Consider the following 23,804-nt stretch of genomic DNA (forward strand, 5'->3'; position numbering starts at 1 on the left):
AAAGATTTTTAGAGTGTGTGCGGTGGTAGGGGGCCAGGCAGGGCGAGGGAGAGAGAATCCTAAGCAGACTCTGCTGAGCATGGAGCCCAAGGCGGGGGTTGAGACCATGATCTGAGTGGAAATGTAGAGTGGGACGCTCAACCCATTGAGTCAACCAGGTGTCCTCTGATCAGTATTTCACAAATTTTACAGAGGAAAAGTTCAATTATATAAATACCTCGAAAACGAGTATTCCGTGCCTCAGTTGCAGTACCCACAATACAGTGGCTCAAAAGCCACATGTGACTAGTGGCTATTGTGTGGACAGCACTGCCCTGGTGCTTAGTAGGGGCCAAGAAAAATTTGTAGAATGACTGAGTGCAGCAGCTGGACTACAGAAACCAAAGCACAAGCCATGGTCGTGAGTTTGCCTGTGGATGAAAAAGCAAGCATGTGTGTGTCTGCAGGTTTTTGAAACCTTTGTTACTTACTCTTTTCTGACATGCAAGTCACCACTCCAGCCAAGTCATCACTCCAGCCCAATCCCCAGCCAGCCTCATTTTCTCATTGCCTTGAGTTAGTTTCATCCCAGCTTCTCGAAGAGCCACCTGCAGGCTTGAGCGAATACTGGGGCATCTTTGGGATGTGGGATGAAGTTAAATGTGTAGGCGTGTGAGAGGATGTCTTAACTGTGGACTTATGGATGGATTCCAAAGTCTTTAACTCCTGGGATCTTGAAGAAATTGTGTGCGAAATGCTGGCACTTTTCTAGTATAGTTTTCTTAGCTTTTATCACATTCCTAATGGGAGCGAAGTATCAACAAAGGTGTTCAGAGGGGTGGGTGTTAAGAACCACTCTTTAAGACCTTTAGGTTACAGAAAATCCTTCAGATTAAGAATACCTCTTTCTATAGGTAGACAGGGTTGATACCTGTCTGGAAACACCCGACCTTGTAAAACAGACCAATCCTAATCCTTGTTTCCCAGTTGTTGTTTTTTTTTTTTTTTTGTTTCCCAGTTGTGAGAAACAGAGGTCCAGGGTATTGGAAGGCTGGACTTGGCCAAGGCCACACAGTCTGCTTGTCAGAAAATCACAGCCTGGAGGATGGGGGGGCAGCTGGAGTGGAGCATCTAATCTGGAAATCCCAGTTTAATCCTGGTTCTCTGAGGAGATGAAAGTCCAGGTTGGAATCTTGATCTGGGGGCCCCAAGCTTGACAAGATTGCCAAAACCTGTTGCTGCTTCCCTCTACCTCCCCCCACCTTCCACTGATTTACCCCACCCTAGTTTATTTATTTATTTATTTTTTAAATTTTTTTTTTTTAATTTTTATTTATTTATGATAGTCACAGAGAGAGAGAGAGAGAGAGAGAGGCAGAGACACAGGCAGAGGGAGAAGCAGGCTCCATGCACCGGGAGCCTGACGTGGGATTCGATCCCGGGTCTCCAGGATCGCGCCCTGGGCCAAAGGCAGGCGCTAAACCACTGCGCCACCCAGGGATCCCCCCCACCCTAGTTTAAAGGAACTCCTTCTTCCAGGGGAGGGGTCAGATTCCTTCCCTTGGGGTTGTGGAGGTGGAAGAGGAGTAGAACACTTCCTGGGGCAGTTTTCAGCCTTTTTCCAGGAGACCTGGAGTCCTTGTATCTAGGGTGCATTCTGCTCTGCAGAGAGGCTTCATTCTGAAAAGATAGATTACCATTTGTATATCTGTTCCTCTGGATACTAGACCCCAGGCCCATGACCCCTTCCAAATGCCAGCAGGCTCACCACACCAAGGCTTGCATTCTTGCTAGTACAACACCAACTGGAAAATATCATTAGTTAGATCCATTATTTTGGAACCTGCTATGACTTTTAAAACTGGGTAAGCTAGAATAATTTAAAAAACAATTTTAGGGGCTCTTGGGTGGCTCGGTCATGAAGTGTCTGACTTCTTGGTCTCTGTTCAGGTCTTGATCTCACGGTCGCGGGTTTGAGCCCTGCTTAAAACAAAACAATTTTAATTATGGAAAAAAATTAAACAGAAAAGTAGAAAGAATAATGTAATAAATTTCCCAGGTACTCATCACCTAGCTTTAGAAATTAACAACTCCTATCCATTGGTATTAATTTTTTCTAATTATTTTGAAGCAAATCCTGGACACCTTATTTTTAATCTGTAACTATCTTTTTTTTTTTTTTTTTTTAAGATTTTATTTATTCATGAGAGAGAGAGAGGCAGAGACACAGGCAGAGGGAGAAGCAGCCCCCCGCCCTGGGAGTCCAATGTGGGACTCACAGGATCTTGGGATCAGGACCCAGGAAGGAGAAGCAGGGAGCCCAATGTGACCAAACATGGGTCTCCATCCTAGGACCCTGAGATCATGATCTGAGCTGAAAGCAGATACTTAACTGACTGAACCACCAAGGCACCCCTGAATTCTGAATTTTAATTTTTTTATTTTAGACTGTATTTATTTATTCATGAGAGACAGAGAGAGCAGACACATAGGCAGAGAGAAGCAGGCTTCATGAAGGGAGCCTGATGCAGGATTCGATGCCAGGACTCCAGGACCATACTTAGGGCCAAAGGCAGATGTTCTACTGCTGAGCCACCCAGGAGTCCCTGAATATTTTTAATTTGTTCTTTGGCCTAACTTGACTGAATTTTAGCAGAGGCTTTTTGTCTCCTTTCTCCCATCAAAACAGCAGCGTAGGGGACAAGGCACAGAGCCCGGAATCAGACAGGTTTTGAGTTCAAAGTCTGTTTCTGGCTTTTAGTACCTGTGTGATTTGGCAAAGATAATCTTGAGTTCTTGGGGCCCTGGTCTGTAAAGTGGAGCCGTGGACCCCACCCTCATGGGTAATAAGGGTCTTCCAGCAAGTGGTGAATTTCAGCTTGGCATCTGTTAAGCATTCCTCAGATGTTCGGCCCTTCCCTAACTGACCTGTTTTCCTTTCCAGTCTAAGTCAGTAACACTTCTCTGAGAAGGTGAAAAGGACGAGAACTTCCTTCCCAGGGAGAACTCCCAACCACATCCCTTTCCGGGTATCCAGCTCCTGTGTTTCCGGAAATTCTTGGTTTGCTACTTATTTCCTTATGCTGTTGCATGGGTGCTCTCTCACTCTGTTCTCTCCGAAATTCCCCAGGGCTTGAGAAATATGGTCATTTGGTCTCTGTGGCCCTCATGGGCCCCCTCCCTTCCCCTCCACTTCCTCCAGATGGATCCCCTGTGGTTGCTCTGTGTTGGGAGCTGCCCCAGGGCTTGATAACTGCCCTTCCTGTCAGGACAGGCAATCCACAGGGTGTTGGCACCCAGGGAAATAATTGGGTTGGTGAAACCATTGCTTTCATTGCCAGGGGCTATCACTCAACAGGTTTATCAGTTCCTGGGTGAACCTCTAGGCATTCTTTTGCCATTTCTGAACAAGGATGTTAAGGCTTAGGCACTCCAAGATTGGCTCAGTATAGTACCCTGTTGTTACCTGTAGGGCAGAGGTACTGTTCTACCTCATGGAAGCTGATACACTGGCATGTGGAGTGCGTCCCTGGACCAGACCATAACCCTTTAGCTGTCAAGAGAGGCAGGGGAGCAGGATTGTAGGCCCACTGCATCCCCAGCCATGAAGTCTAAATATTGTAATGACTGTTCCCATCACACTGAGTGCTCGTTGTCAGCCCTTCCTTCCTCCCTCTCTCTTCCTAAGCTTGTCTGGGCTCCTGAGGACTGGTACAGGGATTGGGCACCCACTCCAAGTCAGGCACCTTCACTCACACTTCCTTAAGTCCTCATGAAAGCTCAGTCACTTTCCACAGGAGGAATGTAAGGTGCAGAGCAAAGGAATACCTCATCAGATGCTCGTAGCTTGTCTCTAGACCCCTAAGCCCCCAGCATACCGCCCTGGCCCAGCTTGCACCTGGCCTTCCATACTTAACCAGCAGTCCTGGGGAGGGAGGATTGGGTACAGTTGCCAACACCGCTCCGTGTGCTTTGGGCCTGAAAGAAATTAGGTAGCACCATAAGTAATAGAAACCAGGCCAAGGGCTTAAAAGACAAAGGGTCTTCCGAGGCTTCTGTTGTGTGTTTGTCAGGGTTGGGGGTTTGCTGAAAGGAGGTTTGGAGGCCTCAAGGGGTTCCCAGGATTGGGTGTGTGTGTGTGTGTCCTCGAGGGGTGGGTGTCTGCCTATGGGGTTGGAGAGGGCTGCCCAGAGGTCTTTTCTTTCATTGGTTGTGTGGCCCTGCCCTCCTCCCCCTCCTTCTCCTGGAACATTCCAGACATTCCAGACTGCCATTGCTTTCAGGATATGGATTAAAACCCCAAACTGAGATTTGATTCCTTCACACCATCCCCTCCCTAACTCTTCCCTACCCTGGAAAGAAAGCCCCTAAAACTGGGAGTTTTGAAGTAGGACTGTGTTTTTGACCCTTGACCAGAGATTATGCTAAGGGGCCATCTTGAAAGAGCCATCTTCAAACTGAGCCTCCCGCACAGGGGTTGCTTTAAACCCTACTGGTCTGAACTCCCAGGAAGGCAGCCTCAGCCCTTCATCCACAAGAGTTTGCTAGAGGGAGTGACTCCTGTTATTGGCATCAAGCGAGATCAGTGTCCTCAGTCTTCCAATGCTGTACCCATCTCTTCTTCAATTCTCTAACAGTTGGGCTTTGATGGTGAGAGTTTTTGTGTTTTCTCTTCCCCTTTGGGCACAAAATGAGTGTTATATGGGACATCCCTCACAAGGGCAGATGCCGAGGGTCTCCCTCCTTTGCCTATGAATGCAATAGAAGAAAGTGGCCTGGTGGGAATTCTGAAGACCTGGGAGTGGAGTTGAAGTTTGCTATCCTTACTCTTGTCCTGCATTGCATTCTGATGACCATAGATCAGGTTCATGAACCAAATGAGATAGAGAGCCATACACATAGATTCCCTTCCACATGTGTCTCCTCTTCCAGGAAGTCATTTTGTCGCAGGAAGAGATTTCCTTTGTGTATTTCATCAATACTTTTCATGCTCAGAGCTGCACAGCTCGAAGGGATCTTAGTGACTCTTTCAGTTTCCATTTTGCAGCTTAAGACATTTAGGGTCACAGGGATGGAATGAGTGAGCTGGCCTAGGGACAGCCAAGAGGGAAACATGGGAGCTGAGCATCTATCTCTTCCTTTGTTCCTATGTGTTTTCAGCACCCTGCACCCCTAGCTTTGCAGGAGCTGACATGGGCCCAGTAGGAACACTGAGGCCTGAAGCTTATACTTGGCTTAATCAGAAGAAGACCCAATCGGGTAGTTTAAGAGCTAGAACAGGATTTTCTTGCTTCCCAGGTCAGATTTCCTTCATGCTGTTAAGGTTTCATTGGACTATGTCCCCAAACTAAGTTTGATCAGGGATATGCAAAGACATAAATGACAATTGACCAGTGAAGATCAAGTCAATTGAAATGTTGTAAGCCCAGGGATTAGGGCATCGATTTGGGTAGTGAGCAGTTAATTGCCCTGGGAATCAACCTTGAACCTGAAAGCCTTTCTGGGGAAAATGACACTTTTAAGAGGTATTTGAAAGATGGGAAGGAGAAAGTATAGTCATTTGGAAGGAGGGAAGGTGGCGGTCATGATGTTGTGTTGTGTGTTAATCGCTTCCACCTTAGTATTCTGGATGCATCTGTACTTGAAGCCCTTTGCTAAAATCTAATATTCTCTAACATCACCTGAAACCACCCTATGTATAGGTATTATCCCTGTTGTGCAAAGAAAGGAAAGTGAGCCTCAAAGAAGTGGAAATAATTTTAAGGTCAGTGCTGTTAAGTGCAACACAGATTAAAATCCATACCTGTATAAAAAATACTTGACTAGGAGTGCCTGGGTCGCTCAGTCAGTTAAGCATCTGCCTTTAGCTCAGGTCATGATCTCAGGTCCTGAAATTGAGCCTGCTTTGGGCTCCTTGCTCAGGCGGGGGGGAGTCTGCTTCTCCCTCTTCCCTCTGCTCCCCTTGCTTGTGCTCTTTCTCTGTCAAATAAAACACTTAACAACCTTACTATTATCCTGTTGTAATTTGTTTGCATGTATGTCTCTCCCAATAAACTGAGTACCTTAGGGCCAGACACATTGTTTTGTCACAGTGTCCCCAGTGTCTAGAACAAAATATAGCATGAAGTAGGCAACAGTTAAATGGGCATCAGATTAATAAATGATGTCTTCTGTAGCAGCTTGGTATTCCTAAGTGCCTGAAACGTAGTGGGAGGTAAGAGATGAAAATAGGTGGTTAGTGAAGAAAACAGAGGGGAAGACAAGTAGAGGGACAACTGAAGCATATGTGATTGGTGTTACCCTGGTGCTGAGGGCACCTGATCTTAGGCGTCGTATCTGTGGTAGCACTGATAATTTACATTCTCATGGGAGGCACCCCTCCACCCCAAGTCTTCATTCCCAAAGTTTATCATTCTTGGATTCTTAGACTTGGGTGTTGAACAGAAGGTAGAGAGATAAAAACTAACAAAAGCATTAAACACTGCAGGGTCATAGGTCCCTACAGCATCCAGAGCATTATTAATCCTTTTCCCTCTTATTTCAGGAGTCGGAAAATTCAGATCCGAAATATCCCACCCCAGCTCCGTTGGGAAGTAAGTGATTGGGGGAAACTCAAGGCGTGGGGTGGTGGGGATGGAAAGGAAGCCCGGGTCAGTCTGAGTCAGCTGGGATGACTGGGGAGGTCCCCCTGGTGGTTTGGGGGCTAGGCTAGGCTAGGGTTGCCGGTGCAGACAAAGGTTGATTGGGTCCCATTTTCAGCCCAGGACTACCCATGTTAGCTTTTTGGGCTTATCCTCGTCATGAGAGGCATTAGGGAGGTGGGTAGGTTGTTTCTTCAGCCCGAAATTTAGTGATGGCAGAAGCTGATTTGGGGACCCCAGCGGCCCAAGTCTATTCCAAAAAGTCTTTCAAAGCCTTTTTGGTGCTCAAGTACATTTCTTCGAAGATACCCTAACAAATCACCATCAGCATCAGTACCCTAGAAAGGGGAAGCTGAACAGGTGATACTACTCAGTCCCCACCTAAGGCTCTGCCTGTACCACCTTGCTTTGGGGAGAGGGTATCTGGTGGTTGTGATAGTTCCTGGGATGCTCAGAGTAGCCGTCTTCCCTTTGCTATGCTCCTAGGTGCTGGACAGCCTGCTTGCTCAATATGGTACAGTGGAAAACTGCGAGCAAGGTAAGACTACAGAGGTGGTGGCTGGTGGGAAAAGGGTGGGTGTTGGAGCACTTTGGGGGGATCTGCTCTGCTTCGTTTTCCATGACCAGATCCACCTGGCATACAAAAAGAAGGCAGACAGGATATGGCAATATGGCACAGAGGAAGATACACGCACAGGAGGGCATGGGCATGTCATCCCAGCTTTGGCTATGCTGCTTCTCTCTAGAATAGGTTTCTCTTTGTTTAATGAGGAAAGTCACTCATTTCCAGCATGAGATGCCAAGCTCTTAGGGGGTCAGCCTTGGTAGAAATAGAGGTCTGAGGATTTCAACAGTAGTATAAACATGGAAATTGTGTACTCAGCCCTAGTAAGTCTGCAGCCCTTTTACTTTTTAAAAGCTTCATAATTCTTCATGTTTGACAGGAATAGCCAACTGGTTTTCTCTTTTTAGAAGCTCTGATTGTCAGCTACATGTCTTTGGTCAATTAAAAGAAACAAAAAATGAGATTTTATTATTGGGTACTTAGTGATGGGCAAGAACAGTCTTTCAAGAGTGGGCCTACAAGAGAAATAATAAGAAAAATCTGGGTCATAAAATATTTGCTAAGATTTCTGAGGTTCCTCCATTGCTTAAGGTTATAAGTAATTTTCAGAGGAAGTGAGCTAAAATAGAGAGTGGTTTTGGTTGGACATGAGTGCTTGGCCAAGAGAAAAGATACAATTAGAGTTTGTAGAACTTCAAGAAATGTAAATAATCACCCTGTGAAAATTTAAATTTTCATTTTCTGTGGAAAGATGGAAGCTAGAAATCACTCTAGATTAAAATATTTGCCTGCACAAAGGTAAGGTGCTGAGTCCATCAGATGGGTTCTCCTGCTCTGATCTTGTAGGTTGCTTTTGATCATAAATGCCAGGACACAGCCAGCCACACTGATAACCATTGCCCAGTACTGCTCACTTGTTAGACTGGTGACTGAGTTACTCCTGGACAGACAGCAAGACTGAGCACTGGCTTTGAGGCTCATCGTGAGCTTCACTGGGAGGCCCTGCAGGAGCTCATACTAGTGGAAATCTGTGTGTGGGTCACCCGGGCAGCTGTAGCACACTGCATCCTGCTCCCCATCCCTACAGAATGGGAAATGTTGGATTTTGTTGGACAACAGGGAAAGTCTTCAACTGTCACTGAGTGAGTGCTTTCTGTCCACTATTTAAAATCGCATCCCTCTCCACTACCTTTTTTTTTTTTTTAAGATTTTATTTATTTATTCATAAGAGAGAGAGACAGAGAGGCAGAGACCCAGGCAGAGGGAGAAGTAGGCTCCACGCAGGGAGCCCAATGTGGGACTCGATCCCGGGTCTCCAGGATCACATCCTGGGCTGAAGGTGGCACTAAACCACTGAGCCACCCGGGCTGCCCTCCACCACCACCTTCTTTACCCTGATTTACACTCTTTGTGGCATTAATCAACCTCTGCTATGCTAGGGAATTTGCTTATCATACTTTGCGTTGTCTCCTCCCGCTAGAATGTGAACTCCATGACAGCAGAGCTTTGGTCAGTTTGACTCCTGTTTCAGTTTAACTGGAAAGAACAATCTTTCCATACCCTACTGTAGTAGTGGTGGGGGAGATTCTGCTGATGAAGGCCAGAGGGGTTAAGAGTGGTCTGCACTGAGGATTTGTGGCCAGGTAACTTACTAGCCTCAGGGAAGTGGGGGCAGAGTCTTGGTTTTTTGTCAGTGTCCTCCACCCTGGTGTAGTGGTGCTGAGTTGGCCTAGGGAACCCTAAATCAAAAGACAGTGATGCATAAGACAGGTTAATTTTATTAACTTAAAATAAGAGGTGTGCCTCCAGACATCTGGAATTCTAATGTCCAGCCCAGTCTGGGACTGGCTGTAGGAGAGAGTGTATGGCAAAGTCAAATGAAGTCCAAGAGGATTCATGATTAAGTGCAGATGATTTAGGTGGCCTTAATGGCAGGTACCATGAATTTATGATGGATTGAATGTGCATTTCCATTGCCAAGATATTTGGAATACTCAGGAAATCACCACCCCTGGGCTACCTAGCAGATGCTTCTCTCTGCCCGCTTAGCTAGGTCATGATACACTCACGTTTCATCTGTCCTTGAGGATGCTCTGTAGTGGATGTACATCTCTTTACCATATTCTTACAGACCATGTCTCAGGATGTTTGCTTCTGTAAATTGCTAATCTTACTGTGTATGTATTTTCAACTAGTTTGGCTTCCCCAGAATAAATTTGCTTCCTAGATGGGGTGTGTGCGTGCACTCCCCACTGCCTAACTGCTGTGTTCACTGCACTATTTTGTTGCCCAGCTCTCTTGGCGGCTGGCCAGAGGGAATCAGAGGAAGACACAGAAGGGAGAATGTAAAAAGGTTTGAATTTTCTAAGATTTCTGGTGAGAGGGTTCTAAAAGGGGAAATATTTTGCCTTGTCATTCCCAGTATTTTCTTCGAACACATGTAACTTCTACAACCTTCTAACCTGGAAGGATGTGCTTTAAATGCTTGGGATTCCTTGGTGGCATTTCCAGATCTCACTGCTCTAACCTTGGCTTCTGTTTTGCTCCCCCAGTGAACACCGAGAGTGAGACTGCTGTGGTGAATGTCACCTATTCCAACCGGGAACAGACCAGGCAGTGAGTGGGCTGGGAAGCGGGCCAGGGTGGGTCTTTGGGAGGTATTGGAAGCCAGGTACCTCTTTTACAGGGCTGGGGTCCACACAGGCAGTAGTGCCTGCTTGGATTCCGTTATTGTGATAGCCAATTGCAGACTCTTGTTCATTGGTTCAGGGATCTTAAAAGTTCAGAAACTCCTCAGGATTGATAGCAAATTCACAGAAGGGAAGAGACCCAAGGGCCCTTCCAGGAAAGGGGAAATCCTCCGTGAGAGAATAGATAGGCTTTCTGTTGGATTTCTCTAGCTGCCTTGGACCTGCAAGAGTCCTTTGCTGTGTTGATTGTGCCATCTAGTGATAGTGAGGGGGAACTGCGAGATTTACAAAAGGGATTTGTTCTTGTTTTGCTGGGGGGGGGGCAGACATTTTATTGTGGTGAGGCCATGAGCCCAGTTTATGCTGTTGTCGGGTCCTCTTAGTCCCACCACACCCATGCTTTCTCGATTCTTAAGCCCTTTGGTTGAGCAATTACACTTCTCATCTACTGGTACTGACACACTGTACGTTTTGTGCACTTATGTAAGATTTGTGTAAGACCTGTTACAGGCCTTTTGCTACATTGTGCTTTTGATTGCTTTCTTGTTCCTTCAGAATGCTGTCTCTAACTGGGTGGTGATGCATTGTAAAAATCCCACCACTTCCTCAAATACCATTTCCTTTATTTTTAAAAAATTTTTATTTATTCATGAGATACACAGAGAGAGGCAGACACATAGGCAGAGGAAGAAGCAGGCTCCCCACAGGGGGCCGGATGCGAGACTCAATCCCAGGACCCTGGAATCATGACCTGAACCAAAGACAGATGCTCAACCATTGAGCCTCCAGGTGCCCCTATTTTTAATTTGTTTTATTTTCAAAAGTTATCCCTATACCCAACGTGGGGCTTGAACTCACGACCTTGGGATCAAGAGTTAGCACACTCTACTAATTGAGCCAGTTCCCATTTTCTTTAGACCGCTCTCAGGCTCAGGATTTTCTGGAGGCCCCTATTGTCTCTTGTGGCCAGTGTATGGTCCTTAGCCTGGCTCTAAAGGTCATGTCAATACTCAGCTTATTCCCTGCTCTCTGTTGTTGCTTTGTTAACTTTTCTTCTTTCTTTTTAAAAGATTTTATTTATTTATTCATGAGAGACACATAGAGAGGCAGAGGCTTAGACAGGGGGAGAAGCAGGCTCCCTGTGGGGAGCCTGTTGATGGACTTGACCCCAGGGCCTCAGGAGCACACCCTGAGCCAAAGGCAGATAGATGATCAACCACTGAGCCACCCAAGCATCCCGCCTTGTTAACTTTTCTAACTTGCATCAGCCAGGCTGGGACTGGATGGAGCCTGCCCCTCCCCCCCAATGTTACTCACTCCTGGTTTTCAGGCATTCTAGGTATATTTAAACTCCTGCTTCCAAGCTGTAAGCAAGGACATTCTATCTCCAACTCTTTTTTTTTTTTTTAATTTTTTACAGTTTTCTCAAATATGGAAGGTGCCAACTCAATAAGTGTAAAAATAAGTGTCTTGTTTCTCATGTTTTTATTAAATTCATTCACTCACACGAATCTGGTATTTTATTTTTCTGAGAGAGAGCATAAGCAGATTGGGGCAGAGGGAGAGGGAGCCGATTTCCTTTCAGGCGGGGAGTCCAATGCGGGGCTCAGTCCCAGGACCCTGAGATCATGATCTGAGCCAAAGGCAGATACTTAACCTACTGAGCCACCCAGGTACCCCTGTCTTCAGCCAGTTAATTTAGACTGGAAAGTTCTCTGAGGTGGAGGTGGGAGTGGTGGATAGGTCTTCTCCCTTGCTTTTATTTATTTATTTTTTTTATTTTTTTTAAAATTTATTTATTTATGATAGTCGCAGAGAGAGAGAGAGGCAGAGACACAGGCAGAGGGAGAAGCAGGCTCCATGCACCGGGAGCCCGACGTGGGACTCGATCCTGGGTCTCCAGGATCGCGCCCTGGGCCAAAGGCAGGCGCCAAACCGCTGCGCCACCCAAGGATCCCTCCCTTGCTTTTAGTATATTTCATGTTGTAACCCTGAGTGCTTTATACATGGAGTGCATTTGGTGCGATTGGCATGGATTGGAGTGACCAGTAGATTTCCCTTTGTCCTCAGAGCCATCATGAAGCTGAATGGCCACCAGTTGGAGAACCACGCCTTAAAAGTCTCTTACATTCCCGATGAGCAGATAGCACAGGGTCCTGAGAACGGGCGCCGAGGAGGCTTTGGCTCTCGGGGTCAGCCTCGCCAGGGCTCCCCTGTGGCAGCGGGGGCTCCAGCCAAGCAGCAGCAAGTGGATATCCCCCTGCGGCTCCTGGTGCCCACCCAGTATGTGGGTGCCATCATTGGCAAGGAGGGGGCCACCATCCGAAACATCACGAAACAGACCCAGTCTAAGTAAGTCTTGGCTGTTGGGAAATGGAAGTGGGGTGCTTCCAGGAAGCACACCGAGGAGTCTTAGTATTTACTACTTAGGCAATGTTGCCTAGAATGTATTCCCTTTTTTCTTCATTTGGGGTTGGGGGGCCTGCAGTGGTCATTGCTTCCAATTGCAGCCTCCTGGAAAGGTGAGGCCAAGGGGGGATGTTAAGTGGGCCTGGGGCTTCTCATTTGGTGGCAGAGGCTGAGCCACACAGTCATTAGTAAGAAGGGTTCTGCAATTTCTTGTAGGAAGTCACATCAAGCAAACCTAGTCTAGATGAGTCAGCTTCTCTTTGGTGCTCTGTGGTTTCAGTGCTGCCTGTTAGTGGACATTGGGCTCAGCAGCCTGGCCACGGTTGGCCCTCAAGAATAGGTCACCATCCTGTCCCATCTCCAATGTTCACCACAGCTACCCCCTCTAATCTTTTAGAATTTGACTTCTATTTTTAAAAAATATTTTATTTGAGAGAGAGATAGTGTTTGTGAGAACAAGCAGGGGGACACGGAGAAGCAGATTCTCCACTGAGCAGAGAGCCTGATGAGGGGCTCAATCCTAGGAGCCGGAGATCACGACCTGAGCCATAGGCACATGCATAACTGACTGAGCCATTTAGGTGCCCCAACTTTATTTTTTTTATTTGCATGTAGTTGACCCCTTATCTTTTTTTTTAAGATTTTATTTATTTATTCATAGAGACAGAGGGGGAGAGGCAGAGACACAGGCAGAGGGAGAAGCAGAAGCAGGCATCATACAGAGAGCCTGACATGGGACTCCATCTAGGGTCTCCAGGATCATGCCCTGGGCTGCAGGCGACGCTAAACCGCTGCAGCCACCGGGGCTGCCCGACCCCTCTTATCTTTATAGCTGATCAGTGTACTCTGGAAAAGAAAAAGCCACATCATATCCTTATTCCAAATACATTCTTTATTACTCTAAGTTTGGGACAGTGTGCCTTCCCTTTATAGTTGTTTCATGAGGGAATCCAGAATTTAAGAGGAAATGGAGCTTTAGAGTTGTGGGCTGCCATTTGCCAGCCCTGTGTTCCCATGCCAGATGCAACTATTGTCCACCACCTCCTGATTGAGACAGAATCCAGAGCAGCAGGCTGGCCACATGACCCTGGCCCTTTCTCTGCCCTTCCCCATTCGTGCTTGGACTTGTTTCAAGAGTTGGTTCTGTGCTTCAGTTGAGAAGTAGCAAGGTATGTGAAGAAGATTCTGGGTTTTACCAGGGACTCCCTTAACTGTCCTTGGCTTTGTGGTCCTCAGGATAGATGTGCACAGGAAGGAGAATGCAGGCGCTGCAGAGAAGGCCATCAGCGTCCACTCAACCCCTGAGGGCTGCTCATCTGCGTGTAAGATGATCTTGGAGATTATGCATAAGGAAGCAAAGGACACCAAAACGTAAGGCTTTTATTCAGTGTTTCTTGTAAGGAGGGAATTGCTACCTCCCCCACTACAACACAGACTTCTTATTAGCAAGAATGCAGGGATAAGTAGGAGACAGACGACATAAACTGAAACATGAAGTCCTCTTTCCCACAAGTAACGAACACCCCTGTACACCCTTTTAGCAACTCTGTGCATTTATAATGTGTGTATTTGTGTGTACATATGTGTGTGCATCGGTGTATGCATGTGCCTGTTTTAGCACACATAGAATCATAATGAGTGCAATTCTACAGTTTGCTTTTTTCACATTATGGATCAGTATGGTAATATGGATCACCTTTCTAAAACTGCATGGCATTCTCTAGAGTGGCTATTTTAAAACAGACAGCTGTGAATGGGTTTTACCATGCATGGACCTGCAGAACCATCATCACAGTTATGACAGTGAGCATGGCCATTGCTCTGATAGTCCCATGTGGCTCTTGGCAGCCTGTCCCTACCTCCCCATCTCTAGCACTAAGCACCCACCCATCTGTTTTTTTGTTTTTGTTTTTGTAACCTTTTGGGATGTAATTGTCCTGGAAACCCCACATTTGCAGTTGCATGCTGTCTGGGTCTCTGCGCGGCTCACCACTTAGCAGCTCTTGTCCCTTACCCTTCCCAAGGGCCGACGAGGTTCCCCTGAAGATCCTCGCCCATAATAACTTTGTGGGGCGTCTAATTGGCAAGGAAGGACGGAATCTGAAGAAGGTGGAGCAGGACACAGAGACCAAGATCACCATCTCCTCGTAAGGCTGTCATTTACCTCTTTATGAGTGGGATGCCCAAGGGCCTTGGGGGCACCAATGTGTCATTAGCCTTAATATTTGGGTTCCCTAAGTTGTATGCAGTTTCTGCCCTACTGAAGGAGAATCCGTGCAGTGGCAAAGAACGTTTATATCTGTGAGGGCTCGTATTGTTGGAGTGAATCTGTCCATCCCCTGTTCTGCACATTACACCTGTCCCCTGCAGTTGGGAGCCAGGGCTTTGGGGTCTTGGGCATGTTTGCCAGGCCATGAGAAGTGGACCCACCCAGGCCCTTGTCTGAGGATTCTCTGAGTCCTGTGCCTCTTCATTTCATCCCTGACTTGGTCTGTTCCAAAAGCACAGGAAATGGATTGTGTAGAACTATTGGAGAAGCTTCCAGTTCTGAGCATCCTTCTTGCTTTAACAGTGATGAAAACCTATCTGTGATTGGGTTCATTCCACACCGAGGGGTTTCAGTTGGGTATTCTCATCTCCCTGCGCCTTCCTCCCTCCCTGCTCTGGTTACAGACCAAAGGCGAGAGACAGGGAGCTGTTTGCCAAAAGTTAAACAGCCTGCAGGAGCTGTTTCTGTGGCTAATTCCTAGCTGGGGCCACTTCCTGGTCCTGGCCTATCAGTGCAAGGGTGACTTGGCTCTGCTGTCCCACCAGGCTGCAGGACCTCACCCTGTATAACCCTGAGAGGACTATCACCGTGAAGGGGGCGATTGAGAACTGCTGCAGGGCTGAGCAGGAGATCATGAAGAAAGTTCGGGAGGCCTACGAGAACGACGTGGCTGCCATGAGTGTGAGTGGAAGAGGTGGCTGCTTTACCCCTCTTTGAGGCTGAGGCACAGCAGAAAGGGGGAGGTCTCCATGTAGGTGGGCAGGTCACACACTTGGGATCTCCATTCCTGCAGGTCATTAAGAGATCTTTATCTGATTCCTGGGGTTGGGTCTCCTCTTGGGCTTCAGTCTGTGATTTTCCTATAAAATTGGTATTTGTGTGTACTTCAGTGAAGAGAGGGGCCATAATTTTCATCTGATTTTTTTTTTTAAAGATTTTATGTATTTATTCATGACAGAGACACAGACACAGAGAGAGGGAGGCAGAACACAGGCAGAGGGAGAAGCAGGCTCCATCCAGGGAGCCTGATGTGGGACTCGAACCCAGGTCTCCAGGATCAGGCCCTGGGCTGAAGGCAGCACTAAACCGCTGAGCTACCCGGGCTGCTCTCTCATTTTGTTTTTATTTAATTTTAAAATTTTTTAAAGACTTCATTTACTCATGAGAGGCAGAGGTATAGGCAGAGAGAGAAGCAGCCTCCCTGTGGGGGAGCCCGATGTGGGACTCAATCCCGGGATTCCGGGATCACAACTGAGCCAAAGGCAGACGCTTAACCACTGAGCCACTCAGGCATCCTTCATCTGGTTTTTAAAGGGGATTGAGGGATCCCTGGGTGGCGCAGCGGTTTAGCGCCTGCCTTTGGCCCAGGGCGTGATCCTGGAGACCCGGGATCGAATCCCACGTCGGGCTCCTGGTGCATGGAGCCTGCTTCTCCCTCTGCCTATGTCTCTGCCTCTCTCTCTCTCTCTCTGTGTGTGTGTGACTATCATAACTAAATAAAAATTAAAAAAAAAAAAAGTTAAAGGGGATTGAGGATGTGGGGTACAGGAGAAAAGGTGAGTCCTGGATATCTAACGGAGATCTGTCCTTGCTGTGCCTTTTCATAGGAATGTTCTAGCATAGGGTAGTTGAGTAAATCGCCAGAGAGATGGTACATCTGAGGCTCTGGTGGACCCTTCTGGTTGGAGTTGCTGGTTCTTGGTCCAGCAATAATGTCCCATCACTCATGGCTCCACACTCTAGGTGTGTGTGAGAACCAGAAACACTCAGTCTCCTGTGTCCTCCACCTCACCCCTGCCCTCTGGGTTCAACTAGGCCCCTGCAGCCTGAGCTGACCTCTCCCTCCTCACCTTCCTTTCCCAGCTGCAGTCACATCTCATCCCCGGCCTGAACTTGGCAGCTGTTGGTCTTTTCCCAGCCTCGTCCAGTGCAGTCCCACCACCTCCCAGCAGTGTCACGGGAGCTGCTCCCTACAGCTCCTTTATGGTAGGTACAAGATCTAATTACAGGGGACCCCTGGGCCCTTCCATGGCCTCTGGTAGGGTCCAGTACCATGTGGGAGCTTGACACCTAGAGAATTCTTGAAGAGGGCAGGGAGGTCTGCGATGCCTCTCCTGGGCAGGATTCCCAGCCATGTGGCCGGCACCTGAGATGCTGGAGGCACTCTTCCTTCCCCTTTGTGCTTGCTGGGCCTGGGGAGTGCCAAGGAGCAGGTAGCCCATGTTATCTTCCCTTTGGGGAATGCTCACCTGGGGTGTGGAGGGGCTCCCGTATCCTTGGCCCATGGTAATGACGTGCTCTGTCTTGACAGCAGGCTCCGGAGCAAGAGATGGTGCAGGTGTTCATCCCTGCACAGGCAGTGGGCGCCATCATTGGGAAGAAGGGGCAGCACATCAAACAGCTCTCCCGTTTTGCCAGTGCCTCCATTAAGGTGACCTGCTCTGGGTCCTCCTGGGTCCTGGGACGATGGGAACACTGCATCCACCACCTATGTCCCTGGGTGCCACATGTGGCTGCTGTTGTGTGGCCTCTGTGTCTGAGGGATTGCAGTCCCCTTTGCTTTTGAACTTGCCAGGGCCTTTGGTGCTCCTCGGCTTTTGGGCAAAGAAGGAGGTGCAGTTGCAGTGTAGGAGGAGAGCCCGAGCTCTGGCACAGACTGATGTGGGTTCAGCCTCAAAGCTAAAGGGGCTCATCACCGCAGCCACTGGCATAATACTGTGAAGTGATGCAGTCAGGTATCCCTCGGTCAGTGCCTGGCAGTCAGTGGTTATGGATCCTAGCTGTTTTTTCACCTTCCTCGGCTATGGTCCAGTGTGGGGAGAAGGGAGAGTCTGTCCTCGTCAAACAAAGTTCTATTCCACAAGCCTAACTCCATTCGTATTGATGGTCCTAAAGGAGTTGGTCAGAGATTCTTCTCTGCTGAAGGGTGGTCCCCACCCTCTGAGCAGGACCCTACCAAACCCTCCCCAGGAGTTTGGGAGGGTGGGCAGTGGGGAGGCCCTGATTAGGAAACCTCCCTGGAACACATTCACGCCCATCTTCATCACATTTTTGGTGCAGGGGCAATGCCTGTGGGGCTCAGGGCCTTGGGTCTTGCCTCTCGTAGCCCTCAGAAGTGGGCGGTGGAATTGGGGTGGTGGCAGGGGGCTTGGGGGGTGGGGTGGAGAGTACCTCTTTGACCAGCTCTTTGCTTTCTAGATTGCTCCTCCCGAAACTCCTGACTCCAAAGTTCGTATGGTCATCATCACTGGACCCCCAGAGGCTCAGTTTAAGGTTCTCATCTTTCTTTTTCCAAAGAAGGGAACGGAGGTTGGGTGGGAGTACAAATCTGCCTGATGCTTTTTAAAAAAGTTTTAATTCATTTAAGTAATCTCTGCACTGAGCGTGGGGCTTGTACCCACGACCCCGAGATCAAGAGTCTCCTGCTCTATTGAATGAGCCAGCCAGGCTTCCCTGCTTAACACTTAGAGCTCCTGTGCAGGGACAGCCTTGCGATGCTGCTTTCAGTTTGGCATCGAACTCCTTTCCGTTGACTTCCTTACTCTTTTTACTTCTCGGGGTGAACAGAAATTGGGGATGGAAGGAAGCTTGAGTGCTTCTTTCTTGTACCCTGCCTTAGTTAAGCAAGATCTTTGATTCCAAATCCCCTCCTCTCCTTTTTGTCCTTGTACGTTGCTAGGCCCTGAACTTTTGGTCACATAGCCAGAGAGCTAAGAGTTAGGTCATCCCGACCGAGGCAGGGATGGAGAGAGAATGGGGATGCTCTAGCGGCTGTGTGGGGTATCCAACAGCCTGTCTTCTGGCTGATTCTTTTGGCTGCCTTATTCACATAAATGGGATCATCCTAGACCCTGCAGGGTTTTTTAGCTTATGAATTGTTCTGGGAAGTATGTATTCAGTTACTCTACCCAGGCTCTCTGGTCTTAGTATTCTTGGTCATGTTCCTATCACCTGTTGTGGATGGCTGATGCATCCCTGGGTTGGGCCCTTGGGGCGAATCTCCAAAGGGTGGAGCTTGGGGGCCTGTTTTCATGTTTACCCACTTCCCTTTTGTTATGTGTACGATCCGCTGATTAACAAGGACCTTCTCTCAGGCTCAGGGAAGAATTTATGGAAAACTCAAGGAGGAGAATTTCTTTGGTCCCAAGGAAGAAGTCAAGCTGGAGACCCACATCCGGGTGCCAGCGTCAGCTGCTGGCCGAGTCATTGGCAAAGGCGGCAAAACGGTGAGCCTTGGGGCCAGATTGGAAGTTTTGGGGTCTCAGCCTGCTCCCCTATCCTGTACAACTTTAGGACTCCCAATATGTTTCCTTACTTCTGTCCCCAAGCCCAGCTTTTGAGTCCTTCAGTTCCCCGTTAGTGACTTGCCTGCTGCCCCTCCCTGCAGGCCTCTGCATGCCTTCTTGATAGCACCCTGAGCTTCTTTCTGCCCCTTACTCCACCCAGGTGAATGAATTGCAGAATTTGACAGCGGCTGAGGTGGTAGTGCCAAGAGACCAGACCCCAGATGAGAATGACCAGGTCATTGTCAAGATCATCGGGCATTTTTATGCCAGCCAGGTACGTATGGCACTCTTGCCTTGTAGAGAGGCAGCAGGAGCCTGAGGATCAGAGAGGCAAAACTCCAGACGTTGACTTGGCATGGCTTTGAGTCCTGGGCACTACGCCTGCCTATGGGCTGGACCATTCTTTTCTAAGTGTGGGAGTGTGATGTGTAGATGTTTTGTCCTCCTTAGGGAAAGTGATTTGAGAACTTGTACATAGACTATATATTCTGTGTTACTTGCCATATATTAAGAGTTTTTTCATGTTGTTTGCCGTTAGTTCTTTGCTATCCCCTTTTGCACTGGACAAGAAATGAAATTGGTATTACCCACTCATCCAGTCTTGTCTGTGGAATAGTAATAGTAATGATGGTATTCCAGATTGCCTTTGTCCAGTACGGTCCCTTTGCCTTTCTCACAATGACTACTGCACCCCTGGTTACAGTTCTGCCTCCCCATTCCAGAACTCACCATCTCCACACCACCTCTAGAGGGCCAGTCAGCACTGCTCCGTATTGATTGGGACTGGCCCCAGAGTCTGGAAAGAGGGTGGATATCAAATTCAAATGCTCTGAATTTGAAAGTCAGAGTTTGAAAGGTGGTGGTAGTGAGGTTTTCCTAAAATTGGAACTGGAAGGGATATGGAGATTACCCTGGACACACCCCCTTCAGTTCAGAGGATACATACTTCCTAGCAGGCCTATGGCCTGGCTGGTGCTGCCTAAGCAGCCAAGGGCTGAATAGGAGCCTGGAACCCCAGCTCTCAGCTCCAGTGTGGTGTGGCTGCACAGCACCAGGAAGCAGAGGGCTTCCTTTGGAGGCAGAGGGCTTTGATTTCAAACCCCATGTGGCCTTTCTGCTGTACGGCCTTGGTAAGAAACTGCCGGTGACAATCCTTGGGGAAGCATTTTTTAAAAATTTAATTTATTCATGAGAGAAAGAGAGGCAGAGACATGCAGAAGGTGAAGCAGGCTCCCTTTGGGGAGCCCGATGCTAGACTTGATCTTAGGACCCCGGGATCATGCCCTGAGCCAAAGGCAGACTCTCAGCCACTGAGCCAGCCAGCTGCTCTAATCCTCAGAGAAGTATAACAAGAGCTGCGGTAGCATCTAAGATTTATGGGTGCATCTGATATACTAAGCACCATCCTTTGTGATTGACATAGATTAACTCATTTAATCCCTGTGACAACCTCATTTTACCAATGGAGGAGCATGAGGTGTGAGAAGGTAAAGGATAGATCCGAGTATGCAGAGCCAGGATGTACTCAGTACCGAAAGGGGTGGGGCGGGTATTTTTCATTTGTTAGACTGAATTAGAGGGAAACCTAGGTAAACCATCCACTTGCGGCTGACTGAGTAGGAAGTGACATAAATACAGAATCCAGAGCCTTTCCCCAACCTAGACCACCTTTTTCTTAAACCAAGAAACCAAGCACTACCTTTATGGAAGGAAACGATTCTTGGTAAACTGTTCAGTGCACCACACTTGCCATTGGCTTTGCTCGCAGCAGAACTCTGTTCTTAGGGAAGAAACCTTCAAGAAAAGAGGAGTCAGATCTTTGCATATTTTGTCTTTTTTTTTTTTTTTTTTAAATGGCAGAGTTTAGGTTTCACTTCTTGCTTGTAACTCCACGTCCAGACATTTCATCCCCTTTGCTGGGGATATTTTCATGGGTGTTGGAGCTCAGATCTGTGGGGAGGCCTCCTGCCTGATGACCCTCTGGCAAACATACTCCCGGAGTTTTATTTTAGATTCAGTGACATGTGTGGCAGTTTGTCAGTTTTTGAATTCTGGTGAATGAGTTTCTACTCTGGTCCCTCTGTCCGTTCTCCAGCCCTCCCTCCACACCCCATCTCCTGTCCTCTGTCCCATGCAGTAGCATTGCCCCCTGGGTGCTTAATGCCCACGGGGAGGCAGAGGAACTTTGGGGCCTGCTCACCCTTGCTCTTCCTGTTTGCTGTCGGTGTCTAGAACTCAATGGCCTCTCTCCCTGGGCTCGGGTTTTCTCTTATGTCTTTGGAGATCTTCACTCTTGCCTCCTGTCTGCTTCTCCTACAGATGGCGCAACGGAAAATACGAGATATCCTGGCCCAAGTTAAGCAGCTGCACCAAAAGGGACAGAGTAACCAGGCCCAGGCACGAAGGAAGTGACCAGCCCCTTCCTGTCACATCGACTCAAGGACAACGGGCTGAAATCGAGAGCGCGTTCTCCCCAGCAGGCCTGAGAATGAGTGGGAATCAGGGACACTTGGGCCGGGATGTAGATCAGGTTTGCCCACTTGCTTGAGAAAGAGACGTTCCAGTGAGGAACCCTGATCCCTCGGCCCCACATGCCCAACCAATTGGCCCAACACTGCCCACCCCTCAGGGTGTCACCATGGAAATTCTAGCTCAGGGTGCTTTTAAACGTGGATTGTTTTAAGTAAGTTCTCCAGGTCCCACCGAGAGGGTGGGTCAGACCCCAGTGGGAAGAGAAATAAAATTTCCTTCAGGTTTTTGAATCATGCAGAGGGGTGTTTTAATCAGCCTCAAAGGATGGTTTGCTTCTCAACCCTAAAATCCTTCCAACCTTCTCCTGCTTGGTCCGTTGATTAAAATACCTCTATTCTTGTGCCCTGACATAGCCTCTTCCTATATAGTCTCTTCCTATATTCACACAAATTGTTTTATCTGTACTGCTACTAGAAAAACTGGGAACTGACGCATTGCTTTGCTTACGTTATTGATTCAAAGGAGAAGACACACCAGCATCTATAGTTTAATTCCACTCCTTCCCTAACCAACCAATAGGAACAGCAGGGGATAAAGAATGGGGGAGAAATATGATTAAAATATATAGTAATCCACGTTTAAAAGGAGTGCCCTTATGGCTGATCTAGTCCAGATCACCATCTTGAAAAATTGGCGCAATTAAAATTTTTCCATTCTGTCGGGACTTCCCCACCAAGATTCCCTGCCCCATCACGTACTTCTACCCATCTAGGTGCACATGGGTGGTACTGAATGCTCAGCGGGATAGGGGCTGACCACTGTACTGTCCCTGATTCCCATCATTCTCAGGCAGATTTTATATTTTTTTAAAGTCTATTTTAATGATTGGATATGAGCACTGGGAAGGGGACATAACTCCCCTTGATAAAGTCTCAGTTCCATGGAGGACTTAGAGTGGCCCCAAAGGCTGCCACTGTGCCCTCACTCCAGCCCATGTTCTCCTATAAGGGCTGGTTCCCAGAGGCAGGAGTTGCGGGGCACTCCCCCACCACGGCACTGTTCCCTTGGTGGCGGTGGGATGTGGAACCCAACCCTGAGCTCCCGGTAAAGCTAAAGTCTGTCATCTGGCACGTATTATGAATATTCAGTACATTGGAGAGTATTTGCTTCTGTTTTTATGCTAGAGGCATATTTAACTGATGGCTTCTGCCTCCATGAATCATTGGCACGATGGTAGTTGTGCCTGAAAACAAAATTCAAAATACCAGCATCGTTATGCACAGAGAGGTAAATAAGCTTAATTTATTAATTTACCAGGCTCAATAAGATCCCGTTGGAAGTTCAGCCCTTGTGGAAGACGGCAGCCATCAGTTAAATGGGGTTAGGCCTCCCCCCTCCTAATATACTGATTGTCAATGCATATTAGCCAGGTGGTGCACTTTAGCTACCTTGGACAATGCTATCAAGTGTGCTGGGAAGGGAGGAAGGCCTCTCTCTGCATGTGGAAAAGCCCATGCGTGGAGTCCCCTCCTTCCAACACTGCAACAACGACAGTAGTGATAACGAGACAACCATGACATGTGGGCGGAGTCAGGTAATGCTGTGTGCGAAGTAAACTACCTCAAGGTATGAAGTTACCTCAGCAATTACTTTCCTTTTTGTTCCCCCCACCTTTTTTTTAATCTTTTTTTTCTTTGCGGCTTGCTGATATTTTATATAAAAAAAAAGAAAAAGCAAAGCAAAAGAGAAGCTGATAGTCTTGAATATATTATTTTTTTAATGAAAAGAAAAAAACAAGAAAGTTATGTTTCATAATTTCTTACAACATGAGCCAGTGTAAGCCTTTAGGATCTCTCTATGGAGAACAGGCCCTGTGGGAAAGGCAGCAAGGGCTGGCTCTTTGGGGGAGGAGGCTGAGGCTGAGCAGGTAGGCCCAAGGTTGAGAGAGTCTAGGGGGAGGCCCTGATTTCTTACTCCCAAATTCCTAAGCCACTGGCCTCCTGGGAACTCCTGCCTGCTGGGATTCAGAGACCTAGCAGAACTGTGGGCCTGCGGAGGCCAAATAACAGTACCCAGCAACCAGCCTCTGGGGTCCCCTCTCTTCCCTTTTTGGTTAAAGGGCATCCCAGCCAGTTTTCCCCACCAGTGGTACTGTTGAGATATTTAAAATATTGCCTCCGTTTTATCGAGGAGTGAAATAATAACTAAAAAATATACCCGTTTAAAAAGAACTCCATTTCTCTGTCTAGAAATATGGGAGCCAAGATTCCGTTGGTAGAAGAGACAAAACTGCTCTCTCACCCTCAGAGAGGTCCACCTGGTTTGTCATTGCAATCTTTCTTTTTCTTTTTCTTTTTCTTTTTCTTTTTCTTTTTCTTTTTCTTTTCTTTTTCTTCTTCTTCTTCTTCTTCTTCTTTTTCTTTTTCTTTTCTTTTCTTTTTTTTTTTTTCTTTTTCTTTTTCTTTTTCTTTCTTTTTTTTTCTTTTTCTTTTT

At 47.6% G+C, this 23,804-nt stretch overlaps 1 protein-coding gene across 5 annotated transcripts in view; it reads left to right on the plus strand.

The window, feature by feature from the left end:
• The window catches only part of IGF2BP1 (insulin like growth factor 2 mRNA binding protein 1), a 43,171-nt gene extending 19,603 nt beyond the window's left edge, over positions 1–23,568 (plus strand). For 3 of the 5 annotated variants that reach the window (XM_038547606.1, XM_038547610.1, XM_038547609.1), the window contains 13 exons: positions 6,524–6,572; positions 7,107–7,158; positions 9,738–9,801; positions 11,946–12,227; positions 13,521–13,655; positions 14,309–14,431; positions 15,099–15,234; positions 16,417–16,539; positions 16,865–16,984; positions 17,752–17,826; positions 18,648–18,779; positions 19,000–19,113; positions 21,159–23,567. In XM_038547606.1, the coding sequence (XP_038403534.1) occupies positions 6,524–6,572; positions 7,107–7,158; positions 9,738–9,801; positions 11,946–12,227; positions 13,521–13,655; positions 14,309–14,431; positions 15,099–15,234; positions 16,417–16,539; positions 16,865–16,984; positions 17,752–17,826; positions 18,648–18,779; positions 19,000–19,113; positions 21,159–21,251 (1,498 nt within the window). In that variant the 3' untranslated portion in view covers positions 21,252–23,567. Of the gene's footprint in view, positions 1–6,523; positions 6,573–7,106; positions 7,159–9,737; positions 9,802–11,945; positions 12,228–13,520; positions 13,656–14,308; positions 14,432–15,098; positions 15,235–16,416; positions 16,540–16,864; positions 16,985–17,751; positions 17,827–18,647; positions 18,780–18,999; positions 19,114–21,158 lie in introns of all 5 variants that reach the window. The other 2 variants (XM_038547608.1, XM_038547607.1) reach the window with 2 other exon arrangements.
• The last annotated feature ends 236 nt before the right edge of the window (positions 23,569–23,804 follow it).

The sequence above is a fragment of the Canis lupus genome, chromosome 9 (assembly GCF_011100685.1).
Source record: "Canis lupus familiaris isolate Mischka breed German Shepherd chromosome 9, alternate assembly UU_Cfam_GSD_1.0, whole genome shotgun sequence".
Taxonomy (NCBI): Eukaryota; Metazoa; Chordata; class Mammalia; order Carnivora; family Canidae; genus Canis; species Canis lupus.